This window comes from Podarcis melisellensis (genome assembly GCF_964234715.1).
Source record: "Podarcis melisellensis genome assembly, chromosome: 1".
NCBI lineage: Eukaryota > Metazoa > Chordata > Lepidosauria > Squamata > Lacertidae > Podarcis > Podarcis melisellensis.
In genome coordinates this window covers 63,429,568-63,444,918 of record NC_138528.1, presented here as the reverse complement: position 1 = coordinate 63,444,918, position 15,351 = coordinate 63,429,568, and the positions used below count along the sequence as shown (strand labels likewise).

Genomic DNA, 15,351 nt, shown 5'->3' with positions numbered 1-15,351 from the left:
AAGTCTGAAAAGACCAAGGACTGCTAAGCAATACATTGATAAATCAGTACTCTTGATCATGTATGCGTGTACATATATATATATATATATGTTTTCTTTTTTTAAAAAAAAAACCTCAGAAACAATGTAGAAGTGTGATTTGATTTAGTAAATATCTCTGAAGTTAGCAAACATGAGCAAAAAGAGTTTTGTCCAAATAAGGCATTTTATAAAGTAACACAGAACTGGGCACTACTTAATGGCACATTTTTTAGGGGCAGTGAAGAGCTGCTCCACACGTAAGTAGATTGTAGTGGAGAAACGCTGTGGGGAAAAAGCCTCTCCCCCACTTTATGAATACGGTGACACTCAGAGGGAGCCAGACCAGCTGAAAGCAAACTTCTTTGCCCCAACAATAACACACAATGAGTTATTGACTTGTTTTATCTATGGATCTCTTTTCAGTAACTAATTTTGACTCCCCACAGTCTGGACAAATGATTGATTTTGTTGTTAGCAAGAGAGAGTGCTTTTGCACTAAACATGCTTGTTCAAACTGCTTTTTCTCCATTTGTTCTCTTACTGAATAGGACCTTATTAAAATGCACTTTCCAAAAAAGTACCTGCAGCTAGTCTTTATCACCATGTTTTGTATATATAAATAAGTAATTTGTCCCACTCCTTTGTTTAGCAACAAACCATTAGGGAATCCTGTCAATACATCTGGAAGCGGATTATCACAGTATTTAAGCTGAAGTGTATTGATCTGCATGTAACACATACTTTAGAATGACTCATGTTATACAGGAGTTGGATACTATTTGATTACCAATATAAATATCTCAAATTAGGTAACCTACTGGCAACAATGCAGACCAGCTTCAAGTCCCACAGATTTCAGTGGGATAGATTTATTCACAGGAACTGCCTATAATGCTGTATAAAGGCAATACTTACGTATGTGAATCTATTTCTTACATTTGTTTCACACTCTTCCCCCTCCCCAAAAGGAGTTCATGATTAGAAAGTACCTAGTTTAAATGGCAAGTGTACATGCAGCAATCTAAATGCCAAATTCACGTGTAAAGTGCTGGCTTCCTTATATTGTGCAGAGAAACTGTTCATCAAAGGGTAAAGCTGTTGCTTCTGTGTTTTCTTCATATAGTGATTTTTTTAAAAAAAATCCATATAATCTGCCTCCCTGGTTTCTCCTGACTTCCCCCATCCCATTGCAACTTCTGCGTCCCATCCCAGGCATTTCATGAGACTCTCAGAAGAGGCTTTTGGGGGCACTGAGGTGACTGTAGCAAGCAAGGAGCGATGGGGAATTCCTCTTTGTGTGAACAACCCTGCACGAGGCCTGCATTGAATATTACCATGTATTACATAAGATCTGGACCCGGGTGGCGCTGTGGTCTAAACCACTCAGCCTCTTGGGCTTGGTGATCAGAAGGTCGGCGGTTCGAATCCCCGCGGCGAGGTGAGCTCCCGTTGTTTGGTCCCAGCTCCTGCCAACCTAGTAGTTCGAAAGCATGTCAAAGTGCAAGTAGATGTACCGCTCCAGCGGGAAGGTAAACGGTGTTTCCGTGCACTGCTCTGGTTTGCCAGAAGCAGCTTAGTCATGCCAGCCACATGACCTGGAAAAACTAACTGTGGACAAACACCGGCTCCCTCGGCCAGTAAAGCGATGAGCGCCGCAATCCCAGAGTCGTCTGTGACTGGACCTAACGGTCAGGGGTACCTTTACCTTTACATAAGAGCAGCAGCCCAGTTCCAAAAATAAGCTTGCAGCATAGCCAGCACAGGCAGAATTTATAAAGTTTTATACAACATTGGTCCAAACTCAAGAAATATGTAGTATGTGCACTGCTCATTCTGCATATAGATTCCTTAAATTTCATGGATTTTAATGGGATCTAAGTAACTGATCTATAGGGACGCGGGTGGCGCTGTGAGTAAAACCTCAGCGCCTAGGACTTGCCGATCGCATGGTCGGCGGTTCGAATCCCCGCGGCGGGGTGTGCTCCTGTCGTTCGGTCCCAGTGCCTGCCAACCTAGCAGTTCGAAAGCACCCCCGGGTGCAAGTAGATAAATAGGGACTGCTTACCAGCGGGAAGGTAAACAGCGCTCCATGTGCTGCGCTGGCTCGCCAAATGCAGCTTGTCACGCTGGCCATGTGACCAGGAAGTGTCTCCAGACAGCGCTGACTCCCGGCCTCTAGAGTGAGATGATCGTACAACCCTAAAGTCTGTCAAGACTGGCCCATATGGGCAGGGGTGCCTTTACCTTTAGCTTTAAGTAACTGATCTATACTCAAGATTATGTATATCACTATGGTCGCTAAATGATAAGGCCAAGCAATTTTTGGTCAGGTATGTTTAAGAAGACAAAGGTGCATGCTTTAGCTGCAATCTGTGATGTAATTAATCTGTTATCCTGCTTTGATTTGGTGCTAATCCAAAAAACTGATCTTCTGTCTCATTAGGATACAGGACAACAGACTAAGTACAGCTGCTGAAAATCATGGCAACAGTGTCAGGTGCTGATCTCTGTTGCGCTTTCTACAGTTTTCAAAAAAATTCAGCTATAAGTTACCCAACTCAGCTAAACACCCACTCCTCCTGGTGTTTCTTGTTTCTCTCTCTTGAAAATTACAGTCGACGCTCGGGTTGCGAACGTGATCTGTGCGGGATGCACGTTTGCAACCCGCAGCATTCGCAACCCGCACCTGTGCATCTGCGCACGTATGGGTTGCAATTCAGCGCTTCTGCGCATGCACAACCGTCAAAACCCCGAAGTAACCCGTTCCGGTACTTCCGGGTTTTGGCAGTCCGCAACAAAAAAAAATGCCGCCTGAAGCAGCTGTAACCCGAGGTATGACTGTATTCTTAATGCTGAGTTAGCCACACTCTTTAACTCCTGCTCCGAGAGCTTTTAGTGCAGGGGTGTCAAACTCAAATTCATCGGGGGCCGCATCAGCAGTTTGGTCGCCGCTAGAGGGCAGATGTTCTCTGGCTTGTAGGCTGCCGCGCATGCGCTGAAGAGGCGGCTTTCTTTTGTTAAAAAAAAAGTGAGAATAAAAGGTGAAACCTGGCGGCCGGCGGCGGCTACACGGGCCACATGATGAGGTCTGGCGGGCCAGATTCGGCCCGTGGGCCTTGTGTTTGAGACCCGTGTTTTAGTGTATTTGCTATCATATGCTATTGGGAAGTACAGTGGTACCTCGGGTTACATACGCTTCAGGTTACATACGCTTCAGGTTACACACTCCGCTAACCCAGAAATAGTGCTTCAGGTTAAGAACTTTGCTTCAGGAGAAGAACAGAAATCGGGCTCCGTCGGCGCAGCGGCAGCAGGAGGCCCCATTAGCTAAAGTGGTGCTTCAGGTTAAGAACAGTTTCAGGTTAAGTACAGACTTCCGGAACGAATTAAGTACTTAACCAGAGGTACCACTGTACTCTGGGAGAGGGACGCTTTGGGTGTATTTGTCATTGTGGCAAGTCAGGTACAGCTGAGGATCATTGCTACTCTAGCCCAGGGCTGGCCTGTCTGAATGAAAATATAGTCTGGCTGGAAGAGATTTGCTTTGGCTGATGTTTCCACAATTGCTCCACTGCTGTGTGAAGAACAGACACAGACTAGGAGAGGGATGATGGGATGCTTTCACGAAGGAGATTTGTCTTCATTGGAGGGACAGGGATGGTATGGGTACCACCTGAAATTGAAACAAACAAACAAAAATCCTTCCAGTAGCACTTTAGAGACCAACTAAGTTTGTTATTGGTATGAGCTTTTGTGTGCACATCAGAAGGTCGGCGGTTTGAATCCCTGTGACGGGGTGAGCTCCCATTGCTTGGTCCCTGCTCTTGTCCTGCCAACCTAGCAGTTTGAAAGCACGTCAAGTGCAAGTAGATAAATAGGTACCGCTCCGGTGGGAAGGTAAATGGCGTTTTCGTGCGCTGCTCTGGTTTGCCAGAAGTGTCTTAGTCATGCTGGCCACATGACCCGGAAGCTGAACGCCGGCTCCCTCAGCTAATAAAGTGAGATGAGCACCGCAACCCCAGAGTTGGCCATGACTGGACCTAATGGTCAGGGGTCCCTTTACCTTTAAGGTGCTACTGGAAGGATTTTTTTTTTATTTTGTTTCTACTACGGCAAACCAACACGGCTACCTACCTGTAACCTGAATTCCAGACTGCTTTTCTTCCTTGTATTCAGTTTCATTCTCTAACTGAGATTAGCCAAACAACTGAAGTTAAAAGCTTCCAGTTCTGGGCAAAGGGCACCCAATAAGGAGCTAGAGACTAAAAAAGGGGAAAGAAGTGGATTCGGGGAAGAAGCTGGCATTCTGGAACAGTACTTCACAGTTCTGTTGGGTAAGCTTCCTACTGGCTCTGTGAGATGCAGTGTAGCTTGTTTTTCCACACACTTTAATGTCACATGAAATGCAGACCTAGAAAGAACAAACTGCAATTTCATACAGTCTTAACGAGAGAGATCTATTATGTGTCTCTTCCAGTTAAATTATGCCAAAAGTAAATATGCAGTAGGCATAAGTGACAGGAGAATTGTACCCTAAAAAAAAGAGAAAAAGAGGCATATTATCATTATGTCTGGGTACCTGAAGGAGATGCTATTAACACTGCATAATAATTTTCCAATGTGAAAATACACTCCCTTGATTTAACTTTTATTTAAATTTGTATACACCATAATATTGTATATTTAACATGATTAATTCTCAACAATATAGAGACAAAAATTTAAATGCTTATATGAATAATCTGTTCTTTTATAATAATAAGAGTGTATTGTACTAAAATGTTCATTTAATTTCCCCCCAGTGTGTGCTAATCCTTTTTTATTTGCCAGTGATGGATTAATCAGTAATTCTTTAGCATTACCTGTAACTTGTGCTGCCAGTTCTATCAGTTGAGCTTTCAGTTCAGTTGGTACATCAGTGCCCAGTTATATGACAATATGATTCTTCCATCAATAAGACTCATCCAGACTTTAGCTGTGCGTGAGAGTGAAAGAGTTGTAAGATATATATAAATAGTTTCTATAGACCTTAGCTTCCCAAAGTTGATACTGTGTCTCCCATCTATTAGATGGTGTTCCATTAAAATCACTGCAAATTTTGGTGTTGACCATCTTGATGTGAGTCGTAGATAGAATATTTGCTCCCTGCCTTGCAGGCCTTTCTCCACCTGACCTGGGAGGGCAGAGCCCTGACTGAATTCAGTCTTGTGATTTATGTGGAAATTGTTTGATTTGGTTGTGTACTTCTGATCATTTTTATGATGACTTTTGTCAAGTTTGTAGTTACGTAATTCTTAGCTGTTGTAAGATATATAATTCTTCAATGTTTTAACTTTGAAAAGATGGCATACAAATAAAATGATGGATTGATTGAAGGTGAATTGTCCCTGTATTTCTACTCTAAAACTAAGCATGAGATAATCTAATTACCATGGAACTTCTGTTTTTGAAGACCGTTCGGCTTCTGAAACTTTCAGTGGGCTGGCTGCAAAATAAACTGAGGGTCAATGGGCTGGCTGCAAAATAAATGAAAAAGAAAACCGCACCTTGGAAGTTGTTTGTCTTCCGAGCAGTGGCATAGCGTGGGTTGTCAGCACCCGGGGCAAGGCAAGTAATTTGTGCCCCCTAACCCGTGGATTTGCGCCCCTAAACCATGGATTTGCGCCCCCTAACCCTAACCCCCAGATGTTGCGCCCGGTGCAGCCGGGCCCCCCTGCACCACCCACGCTACGCCACTGCTTCTGAGGAATGTTCGAAAACTGAAGCACTTCCAGGTTTTCAGCGTCAGGGAGCCGAAACGTTCGGGAACAGAGCCATTTGAGTTCTGAGGTTTGACTGTACTTCCCTAGTAGGAAAGCAAGATTATCGTTTCACACCCAGCCCCCCATGTGCACCTGTCCTTTTCTCTAGGCATCTATACGAATAGGATTAAAGTTTTAATGACATACACATGAAAAATCCAATATGTGTCGACCGAAACTATACTTCAGTTTCCAGAATATGAAGTAATTCTTTGGACCACATTTTACTCAAGTACACCTTGTCAAGCTGGGATAGCTCAGTTGGTAGATCATGAGACTCTTAATCTTAGGGCCGTGGGTTCAAGCCCCACGTTGGGCAGAAGATTCCTGCATTGCAGGGGACTGGCCAGGATGACCTTCGTGGTTCCTTCCAACTCTACAATTCTATGTATCTAAAAGGCTGTGGTACCACAATAGGTGTCTGATGGTACAGGTGTCCCCAGTGGATGGGCAAGGCACTCATGCTCTTGTTCTTCCACTCAATATAGGAAGATCCAGGAAATCTACTGTCCAGAGCTGATAGAAATGATGTGTCTTTTCACAATTTTTGTCATCTTTTTTAGCTGGATCATGCCATAGATGGCCAGAAAGAGAAAATCACAGACAAGGGCATTCTGTCAATGAAAAAAGAAGAATTATATTCGGAACAAGATGAAGTAAGTGAATAGTACTCCTTAGCAAAACAGCAGATACGGTTTTGTATACGTAACATTTCTTCTCCTCCTCAACACCGTTGACAAAGAAGTTATGTGGTTGGCTTATGACCTAAAATATAAGATTAAAATAATTGTCATAAATCTTAATGCAGCACAAAATCTGAAATTTAAACAGCAGAAAATAAAACAAGTTTCTGAGGTCACCACCATATTAAAGGCAAAAACAGATTTTTAAAAGCCTGATTTTAAAAGGGCTGGGAAAATAAAAAGTCTTCACCTGGCACCAAAGATACTTCAAAGTAAGAATATATTCAAGATACTTCAAGATACTTCTTTACCTTATAGCACAAGTACACAAGTTGTAGTTCTTTCCCAATTAATTTGTTCAAATTCGGAAATGATTTTCATCCATTAATAGCTAGATTAAGTGTAGCTTATTGAGATATTTTGTAACTTATCTTTTGAGGGTTGGGTGGTTTTTCCTCTTGTTTTTAAAACTGATGCATTAGAGGCCTATTCATAGCTAACACAATTCAGTTATACTATAGGCACAGCACTCATGTATAGAGGATCATCATCATCTTCTTCATCATCATCATCATCACCATCATATAATTTTATTATTTATACCCAGCCACTCTAGGCCACTTACAGCATATATCAAAACATAATAAAACATCAAACATTAAAAATTTCCTCATACAAGCCTGCCTTAGGTGTCTTCTAAAAGTTGTATAGTTCTTTATCCCCTTACCCCCTTTACCTCCTTATCCCCTTTATCTGGAGGGAGGGTGTTCCACAGGGAAGACACCACTACTAAGAAGGCCCTCTGCCTGGTTCCCTGTAACTTCACTTCTCACAGTTAGGATCAACTTCTTCTTAGGATCAATTGGAAATTTACATGGGCCAATGTGCAGAAAAGGAGGTCCTATTACTACTACTACTACTACTGTACTACTACTACTACAATATAAAAACACATCAATACATAACATGGCAAAAAACAACAACCATCCAAGACCCCACCCCAGTTTAAAAAGCCATAGATTGTTTAATATACTGTTCACTCAACTTTTTCACTCACATATGCCCTACTTTTTGTGTCCAAACTCCTGAAGCCCCAGGTCGGATCCCTGCAGGGGTTTATGAAGTGGCCAACCTTCCTTCCACCCCCATACTGTATTGCCTGCCCATGCACTAGTTGTGACATAATGCAGAACAGCACAATAACCTTTTAAAGTGGAAATCAAGCCCACAGACTCTTTGCCAATATGGAGTCTTGGTAAAATTATTTTCCTGTTCTGTTAACTAGTACTCAGATCAAGTCCACAAAAATTTATCTGAATACCTGCTGTTCATAATGTGTGGGAGAATAAAGAAAGCAAGCTGCAAACTTAATGCCTGTTCTGGATTGGGTCTTCCACAGGTGAACCAGAACTACTTTGGTCCGTCTCCCAGCCCCATTCACATCCTGAGTAGAATGTAACATGTGACTGCGTGCGATGTCATTTTGAGCATCTGCGCATGTGCGAGCGGTGAAACCCAGAAGTAACACATTCTGTTACTTCCAGGTCGCCGTGGAGCGTAACCTGAAAATGCTCAACCTGAAGCATATTTAACCCGAGGTATGTCTGTAAAGCAGACAGGGAAAGCAGTGGCACTTCCTAACAGATTACTAAGACCGGCCAACCCAAGAGGCAAAGTGAGGTGACTGCCTCAAGTGGCCAGATCCACAGGGGCAGCAGATCCCGATGTAGATCTTTATTCAGGTCTGGCTCCCCCACAAGGCAAGGTGAGGCAACCATTTTAGATGGCAGCAAATCCTGATGTCAGTCTTTCTTCCCAACTTGTTTCTGATGTAGATCTTCACTGGTGGGAAGGGAGCACCATTTTAGGGTCTGTCTCAGGTGCCAAAATGTCTTGGGCCAGCCCTGCAGATGACAAAACTGAGCAAAGAACTCTTGGAGTAATCCACTGCTTTGGTATATTTATCAATACTTGGCCCCTTTAATCAGCTACAGAAGGAGAAACTGCATGGATCTTGATCTCCTCATGCTGTCCCACCCAACCCCCACCAGGGGGAAATAAATTACCGTATTTTTCTCCCTATAGGACACACTTTTCCCCCTCCAAAAATGAAGGGGAAATGTGTGTGCATCCTATGGGGCGAATGCAGGCTTTCGCTGAAGCCTGGAGAGCGAGAGGGGTTGGTGCGCACCGACCCCTCTCGCTCTCCAGGCTTCGCGAACCTCTCCACAAGCAGCAGGAGCGCTCCCGCTGTTTGCGGAGAGTTGCCTGCATGCCGAAGCCTCCACGCGCTGAGCTCAGCGCGTCCAGGCTTCGCGGACCTCTCAGCAAGCCAGTGGGAGCCAGCGCTGGGCTCCCACGGCTTGCAGAGAGGTGCCTGTTTGGGGGCTGGGGTCGGGGGAAGCTCTGGCCTCCCCCACCCCAGCCCCACGCCTGGGGGGAAAAATAATAATTTCCCCGTCAGGGAACTGCCATCTAAAGCGCCGGGGGCGCAAAGGCTCACTGAGGTTGAGAGAGGAGTAGCAGCGGAAGAGGGAACCAGTAGAGGGCGAGCAAGAACTCCAAGGGAAAGTGAGTCGGAGGGATGGCTCAGAGACGCTTCCAGCGAAAACAGTGGGGAGGTCTCAGGACCTCCTATAGGGACACCCACACCTCGCCGGAAACTGTCACGCCGAGAGGCCAGACGACGTGTTTCCGTTAAAGAGCTTTTATGTTGGAAACGATTCCGAAAGCAGCCACTTTCGGATTCTACTAGTGATTGACGCAGCCATGCTGGAGGGGCTCCGTCACAGGCAGAGGTTTGAAAACCTGATCAAACTCTGAGGGACTTGCATTTTACGCACAAGCAGCTCATCGTCCCATCACAGCAATCCGAAAGTCACCGAAAGCCAGCTTGTGCAGGGAGAAGCATCATGAGCAACCCAGCCGGAACCGGAGGAGCAGGAGCAGCTGGAGGGGGTCCAAGCCTGGAAGAAAGGTACAGGGCGTTGGAGATCCAGTTGGCGCTGCAAACGGCGAGGCTTGAGGAGAGGAGGGCTCAGGATGCAGAAAAGGGAAAGGAGAAAACCACCCCGCTCGCCAGAAAGGTGCCAGGATTGGTGCAGAAATTAGGAGGGGGATCCCAGGAACTATCATGCCTTTAGAACAGAGATGCAATACGCTCTAAACTTGCAGTTTGATGACTTCCCCGACGAGGAATCGCGAGTGGCTTTTGTGATTGGCCATCTCGAATCCGGGGCGAAAGATTGGGTTAGACCCCTGATGGCAGCGAATAATGAGATCCTAAAGGACACGAGGAAGTTTTTTCGTGCCATGGACCTGATGTTTTCCAGCGATATTGAGCAGGGGGTGGTGCGAAGGCAGTTAATGGCTTGCCAGCAAGGAAGCAGATCTGTCCGTGAGTACTGGACTGAGTTTACTATGCTGATTCATAAATTGGGGTGGGACCTATCGGCGGAGCCCATCCAAATGCTTTTCGAAGAGGGGCTTTCTTCAACCGTCAAAGATGAGCTTTCCCGGGGGCCCAGGGCGGAGTCTATGGATCAGTTAACCAAATCTGCGCTGTGCATAGGAGTGCGCCAGGAGGCGAGGGCTTTGGAAAAGCGGGAAGGGAAAGGAGACCGTTGGAGGGAGTTCCGCATTCCAGACATTCCAGAGCCACCTTTCCCGCCGGCAGAGCCGATGGAAGTTGGAACAGCGCGGGCGCGCGCAGTTTCAAATCCCAGTGAAGGGCGGAAGAAGGAGGGAAGGAGCGCCAAGAGATGTTATCTCTGCCAACAGCCAGGGCACTTTGCCAGAGTCTGCCCACAAAGAAAGGAATGGCAAGGGATGGCAGGAGCTGTTGGGGGAAAGGAAGAGGAAGGCAAGGAGCAAGTAAAAGCCAACGCCTGGCTGCCACCGTCGGGACACAGCAGCCAGGCCAAAGAGCAGTGAAAGTGCCCATGCCGGAACCTCCCAGACCCGCTTTAGTGATAGAGGTGTTACTAGAACTGCCAAACGGACACCCACTAAAGATCAAGGCGCTTTTGGATTCAGGCAGCTCCTGTAATTTCATGAGTAAGGAGTTTGCAGCTGAGCACCAGATACAGACCATCCCTTTAAGTAACCCCTTGCAGGTGACTACGATTGACGGCAGAGAGCTGTTGGGGGGAGAAGTTAGCCAACAGACTGTCCCGATGATAATGAGGGTGGCAAGGCACACCGAACAGATAGCGTTTAATGTGGCCATCCTGGGAGGAGCGCCCATCATTTTGGGGATGAGCTGGCTGGCGCTACACGATCCGCTAGTGGGCTGGCATCAGAGGGTGGTCTCCTTTGGGTCAGCGCATTGCCTAGAACACTGCAAGGAGGGGAAGGTTTCGGGAGGAGACAGAGTCACCCTAGCCGGGATGGAAGTAATGGACAAAGGGAAGGTGCCCCCGCAATACGCAGATCTGAGCAACGTATTCAGCGAAAGGGAAGCAGACAAACTGCCACCGCATAGACCCTTTGACTGTCAAATCAACCTACTCCCTGGGGCCCAACTCCCAGTAGGCAAGCTGTACGCCATGTCAGACAGGGAGATGCAGGAGCTGAGGGAGTTCATTGACAAAAACCTGAAGCGAGGTTTCATCAGAGAGTCCCGAGCGGTGGGGGGCAGCCCAGTGTTTTTTGTGGACAAAAAGAACACAGACAAACCGAGACTGGTGTGTGACTTTAGGGCCCTCAATGCAGTGTCGGAGCCCCTGGCTTTCCCTATGCCCCGAATTGATGACATTTTGACCAGAGTAAGGAAGGGAAAGATTTTTACAAAGCTGGACCTGCGGGGGGCGTACAATCTGATACGCATAAGGAAGGGAGATGAATGGAAGACCACCATGTTTACCCCTTTGGGAGCCTTTGAATACCTCGTTATGCCCTTCGGTCTACAAGGGGGCTCCGCGTGTTTTCAAGCTTTTATAAACCACGTTCTGGGACCTTTGCTCTACAAGAATTGTGTGGCCTTTTTAGACGACGTGTTGGTGTATTCGGAAGATGAGGAACAGCATGTGAGGGACGTTCGAGAAGTGTTGGGCAGGCTGCAAGCCAACCAGCTGTGGGTGAAACTGGAGAAGTGCCAGTTTCATACCAAGGAGGTGGAATTCCTGGGGTACCGCTTGTCAGACAAGGGATTGGCCATGGATCCAGGCAAGGTCCAAGCGGTACTGGAATGGAAGACACCGAAGACCAAGAAGGACGTGCAAAGATTCTTGGGGTTTGGGAACTTTTATCGGAAGTTCATCAAGAACTTTGCCCACTTGACGGCGCCCATCACCAACTGCCTCAGCAGCAAGAAGAAATTTGTTTGGACGGTAGAGGCGGATCGAGCCTTTGAAGAACTGAAAAGGGCTTTCGCCTCGGAAGAACAACTTCTGCATGTGGATTTACGAAAACCCATGAGAGTGGAAACCGATGCATCCGACCGGGCGGTAGGGGCGGTCCTTCTTCAACCGGGGAGGAGTGCGTCGGAGTGGAGACCGTGTGCCTTCTTCTCGCGGAAGCTGAATAAATCCGAGAGGAATTACACGGTGTATGACAGGGAACTACTTGCCATTCACGAAGCATTCCGGAGGTGGAGACATTTATTAATTGGGGCACAACACAAGGTGCAAGTGTGCACCGACCACAAGAATTTAGAGTATTGGAGAACAGCTCGAGTGCTCAACCAACGACAAGTGAGATGGGCACAGGAATTCTCCAAATTCAACTTTGAAATTTGTTATGTGCCAGGCCCAGAAAACGTCAGGGCGGACGCGCTCTCACGCAAACCAGAGTATTGGGAAGGGGAGGGGGTGATCGAAGAGAGACATGTCATCCCTGAGGACCGCTGGGTGTGTGGGGCGGCGCTGGTGGGGCAACGAGAACTGGTAGAGGAAACGGAAAATGATGAATATGCCCAGGATAAGCTCAGAGGTCTCAGGGGGGAGGGCGAGAGCCCCGGAGGTTTTGAGGAAAGAAATGGGGCATTGTATTACAAAGGGGCACTGTATATACCCGAAGGTGAATTGAGGGGGAGAGTACTCAAGCAGTTGCATGATAGCCCCACGGCGGGACATTTTGGACAACACAAGACCATGTGGTTGGTTACCAGGGAATTTTGGTGGCCTAAGGTGAGGGAAGATGTAAGGGAGTATGTAAGAGGGTGTGACCAATGTCAGCGAGCCAAAGGGGAAAGAAGGGCGCCGGCAGGGTTATTAGAACCATTACCCACACCAGAACGGCCTTGGGAAGCGATATCAATAGATTTTATGACGGATCTGCCAAAGTCCAAGGGGAAAACAGCCATCATGGTAGTAGTAGACCTGTTAACTAAGATGTGCCACTTTGTAGCATGCTCACATGCAGTCACAGCGGAAGATACAGCGAAGTTGTTTGTAGAACACATCTTTAGGTTGCACGGGGCTCCCTTGAGGGTGATCTCAGATCGCGGCAAACAATTTACTTCCAGGTTCTGGAGGAAGCTCATGAGCTTGCTGCACGTGGAAGTCAATTTTTCAACTGCCCGGCACCCTGAAACCAACGGGCAGGCGGAAAGAGCAAATGGCATTCTTCAACAATATCTGAGGTGTTATGTCAATGACAGAGAGAACGATTGGGTCGAAAAGTTGGCGTTGGCAGAATTTGCCTACAATAATGCGGAGAATGTGTCCACAGGGATGAGTCCCTTTTTGGCAAATTACGGGTGTCACCCCAGGGCATTTCCAGGGGAAGGAGGGGAGAGATGGAGCGTCCCAGCGGCTGAACATTTTGTAGAAGAGATGGAAGCGATCCATCATCAGCTCCAGCTCAACTTAGAAAGGGCTAAGGCACAATATAAGAAGCAGGCAGACAAGAACAGAAGGGAAGGTGAAACCATAAGGGTGGGGGATCAAGTGTGGTTGTCAACCCAAGGGTTGCCGTTCAAAGGGGGTTGTAAGAAATTGAGGCCCAGAAGATTGGGACCCTTTGAGGTCATTCAGCAGGTCAACCCGGTAGCTTTCAAACTCCGATTACCCAACCACATGAAATTGCACCCAGTGTTCCACAGGTCGTTACTGTCACCATACAGGGGGGGACGTGAAGGGGAGTACGTCAGGGGACCAGCCTTGGAAGAGAGGGAACGCCGCAACCATGTAGCGGAAATCCTCGATTCCAGGTGGAAGGGAAATCAGGTGGAGTATTTGGTGGCGTGGGAAGGGGAACCGGAGTCAGAAAACACCTGGGTGAATGCAGAGGAAGTCAATGACGAGGTTTTAACAGAAACGTTCCACCAAAGGTTCCCGAGGAAACCTCAGCCGATAGCAAGGTTTAGGAGGGAGTATTTCGGCACCACCGATGAGGAAGAGGAAATGGAAGGGTTCGCGGAGTCGGAGTTGGAAGAGGGAGTGGACTCCGATGACGAAGATTACCGAGAGAGTAGGAACAGCAACAAGTGGAGGGAAGTGTTCGCGACGTCGGAAGACGAAGGAGGTTCTTTCAGGGGTTTTACCTCCTCACCGCCAGTAGGGGAGGAGACGGGAGGGGGTGAAGGGGGCCCTGGAGGGGAGGTGGATGTCAGGGAACTGCCATCTAAAGCGCCGGGGGCGCAAAGGCTCACTGAGGTTGAGAGAGGAGTAGCAGCGGAAGAGGGAACCAGTAGAGGGCGAGCAAGAACTCCAAGGGAAAGTGAGTCGGAGGGATGGCTCAGAGACGCTTCCAGCGAAAACAGTGGGGAGGTCTCAGGACCTCCTATAGGGACACCCACACCTCGCCGGAAACTGTCACGCCGAGAGGCCAGACGACGTGTTTCCGTTAAAGAGCTTTTATGTTGGAAACGATTCCGAAAGCAGCCACTTTCGGATTCTACTAGTGATTGACGCAGCCATGCTGGAGGGGCTCCGTCACAGGCAGAGGTTTGAAAACCTGATCAAACTCTGAGGGACTTGCATTTTACGCACAAGCAGCTCATCGTCCCATCACACCCCCCCTTTATTTCCCCCCCAAAAAACTAGGTGTGCCTTATGGGACGGTGCGTCCTATAGGGTGAAAAATACGGTAATTTTGCTCCAACTGCTAGTTGCCCTGGGACTGTAGAACTGAAGATAGCACACACTGGTCCCATCTCTTGGCTGGCAAACTAAGGTCTTACGGATTGTGTGTGTGTGGTGTTTGTTTCTTTGTTATGTACTGTATTATTGCCATTAGTTGTAAGCGCCTTGAGGATAATTCCACTGGAAAGCCTCTGCTTTCAATATAAATAAGTATCCATGCCCTTTTCTCACACATTGGGGGCACAAGACTTCTCCCACCACAGGGCCTGGAACTGTCCTTCAAGAAAGAAATAATGTCTCCTGGCCCATTTTGAGTGATCTCCGAACACATGTCCTCATGGTCAGTGGCAGTATTCAAATATGCCAATCACCATTGATATCACTTTGTATCAGCAGCAAAATTTGCATCAGCAGCAAAATTTTCTTAGAATAGTTTCAGTGAAGTTAGATATTCATAAGCATGACAAATTAGTATTTTCTTCTAAGTTCTGCATAAACATGTATAGTGGCTTATTATGACCTATACATTTATTCATTGTTTAGTTGTAAGTTGCTTTGGGCAAGATAAAGTGACTAACAAATTTAATAAATAAAAGAAGCATATTACAGATTTGTCAAAAATGTACTATTACAGACATACAAATAAAAACTTTAAAACAGAAACGCGTGGATGATTCTGTGAGCCATGTTTAGCCACTGACGACCTGCTGGAGCCAAATAGATAGTTCTTATATGCCCATGTGAAGCATTTTAGACTCTTCGGGTATAGTGGAATTAAGGATACAAGGAGCATAGGAAGCTGTCTTTTCACTAAATCAG

At 46.9% G+C, this 15,351-nt stretch overlaps 1 protein-coding gene across 8 annotated transcripts in view; it reads left to right on the top strand.

The window, feature by feature from the left end:
* DCDC1 (doublecortin domain containing 1) overlaps positions 1-15,351 on the top strand; it is a 251,538-nt gene that overhangs the window by 82,078 nt on the left and 154,109 nt on the right. For all 8 annotated transcript variants that reach the window (XR_014161756.1, XM_081882792.1, XM_081882794.1 and 5 more), the window contains exon 9: positions 6,386-6,478. Coding sequence is in view for 7 of the 8 variants with exons in the window: in XM_081882792.1 (XP_081738918.1) it covers positions 6,386-6,478 (93 nt within the window). In the remaining variant the exon portion in view is untranslated. The remainder of the gene's footprint in view (positions 1-6,385; positions 6,479-15,351) is intronic.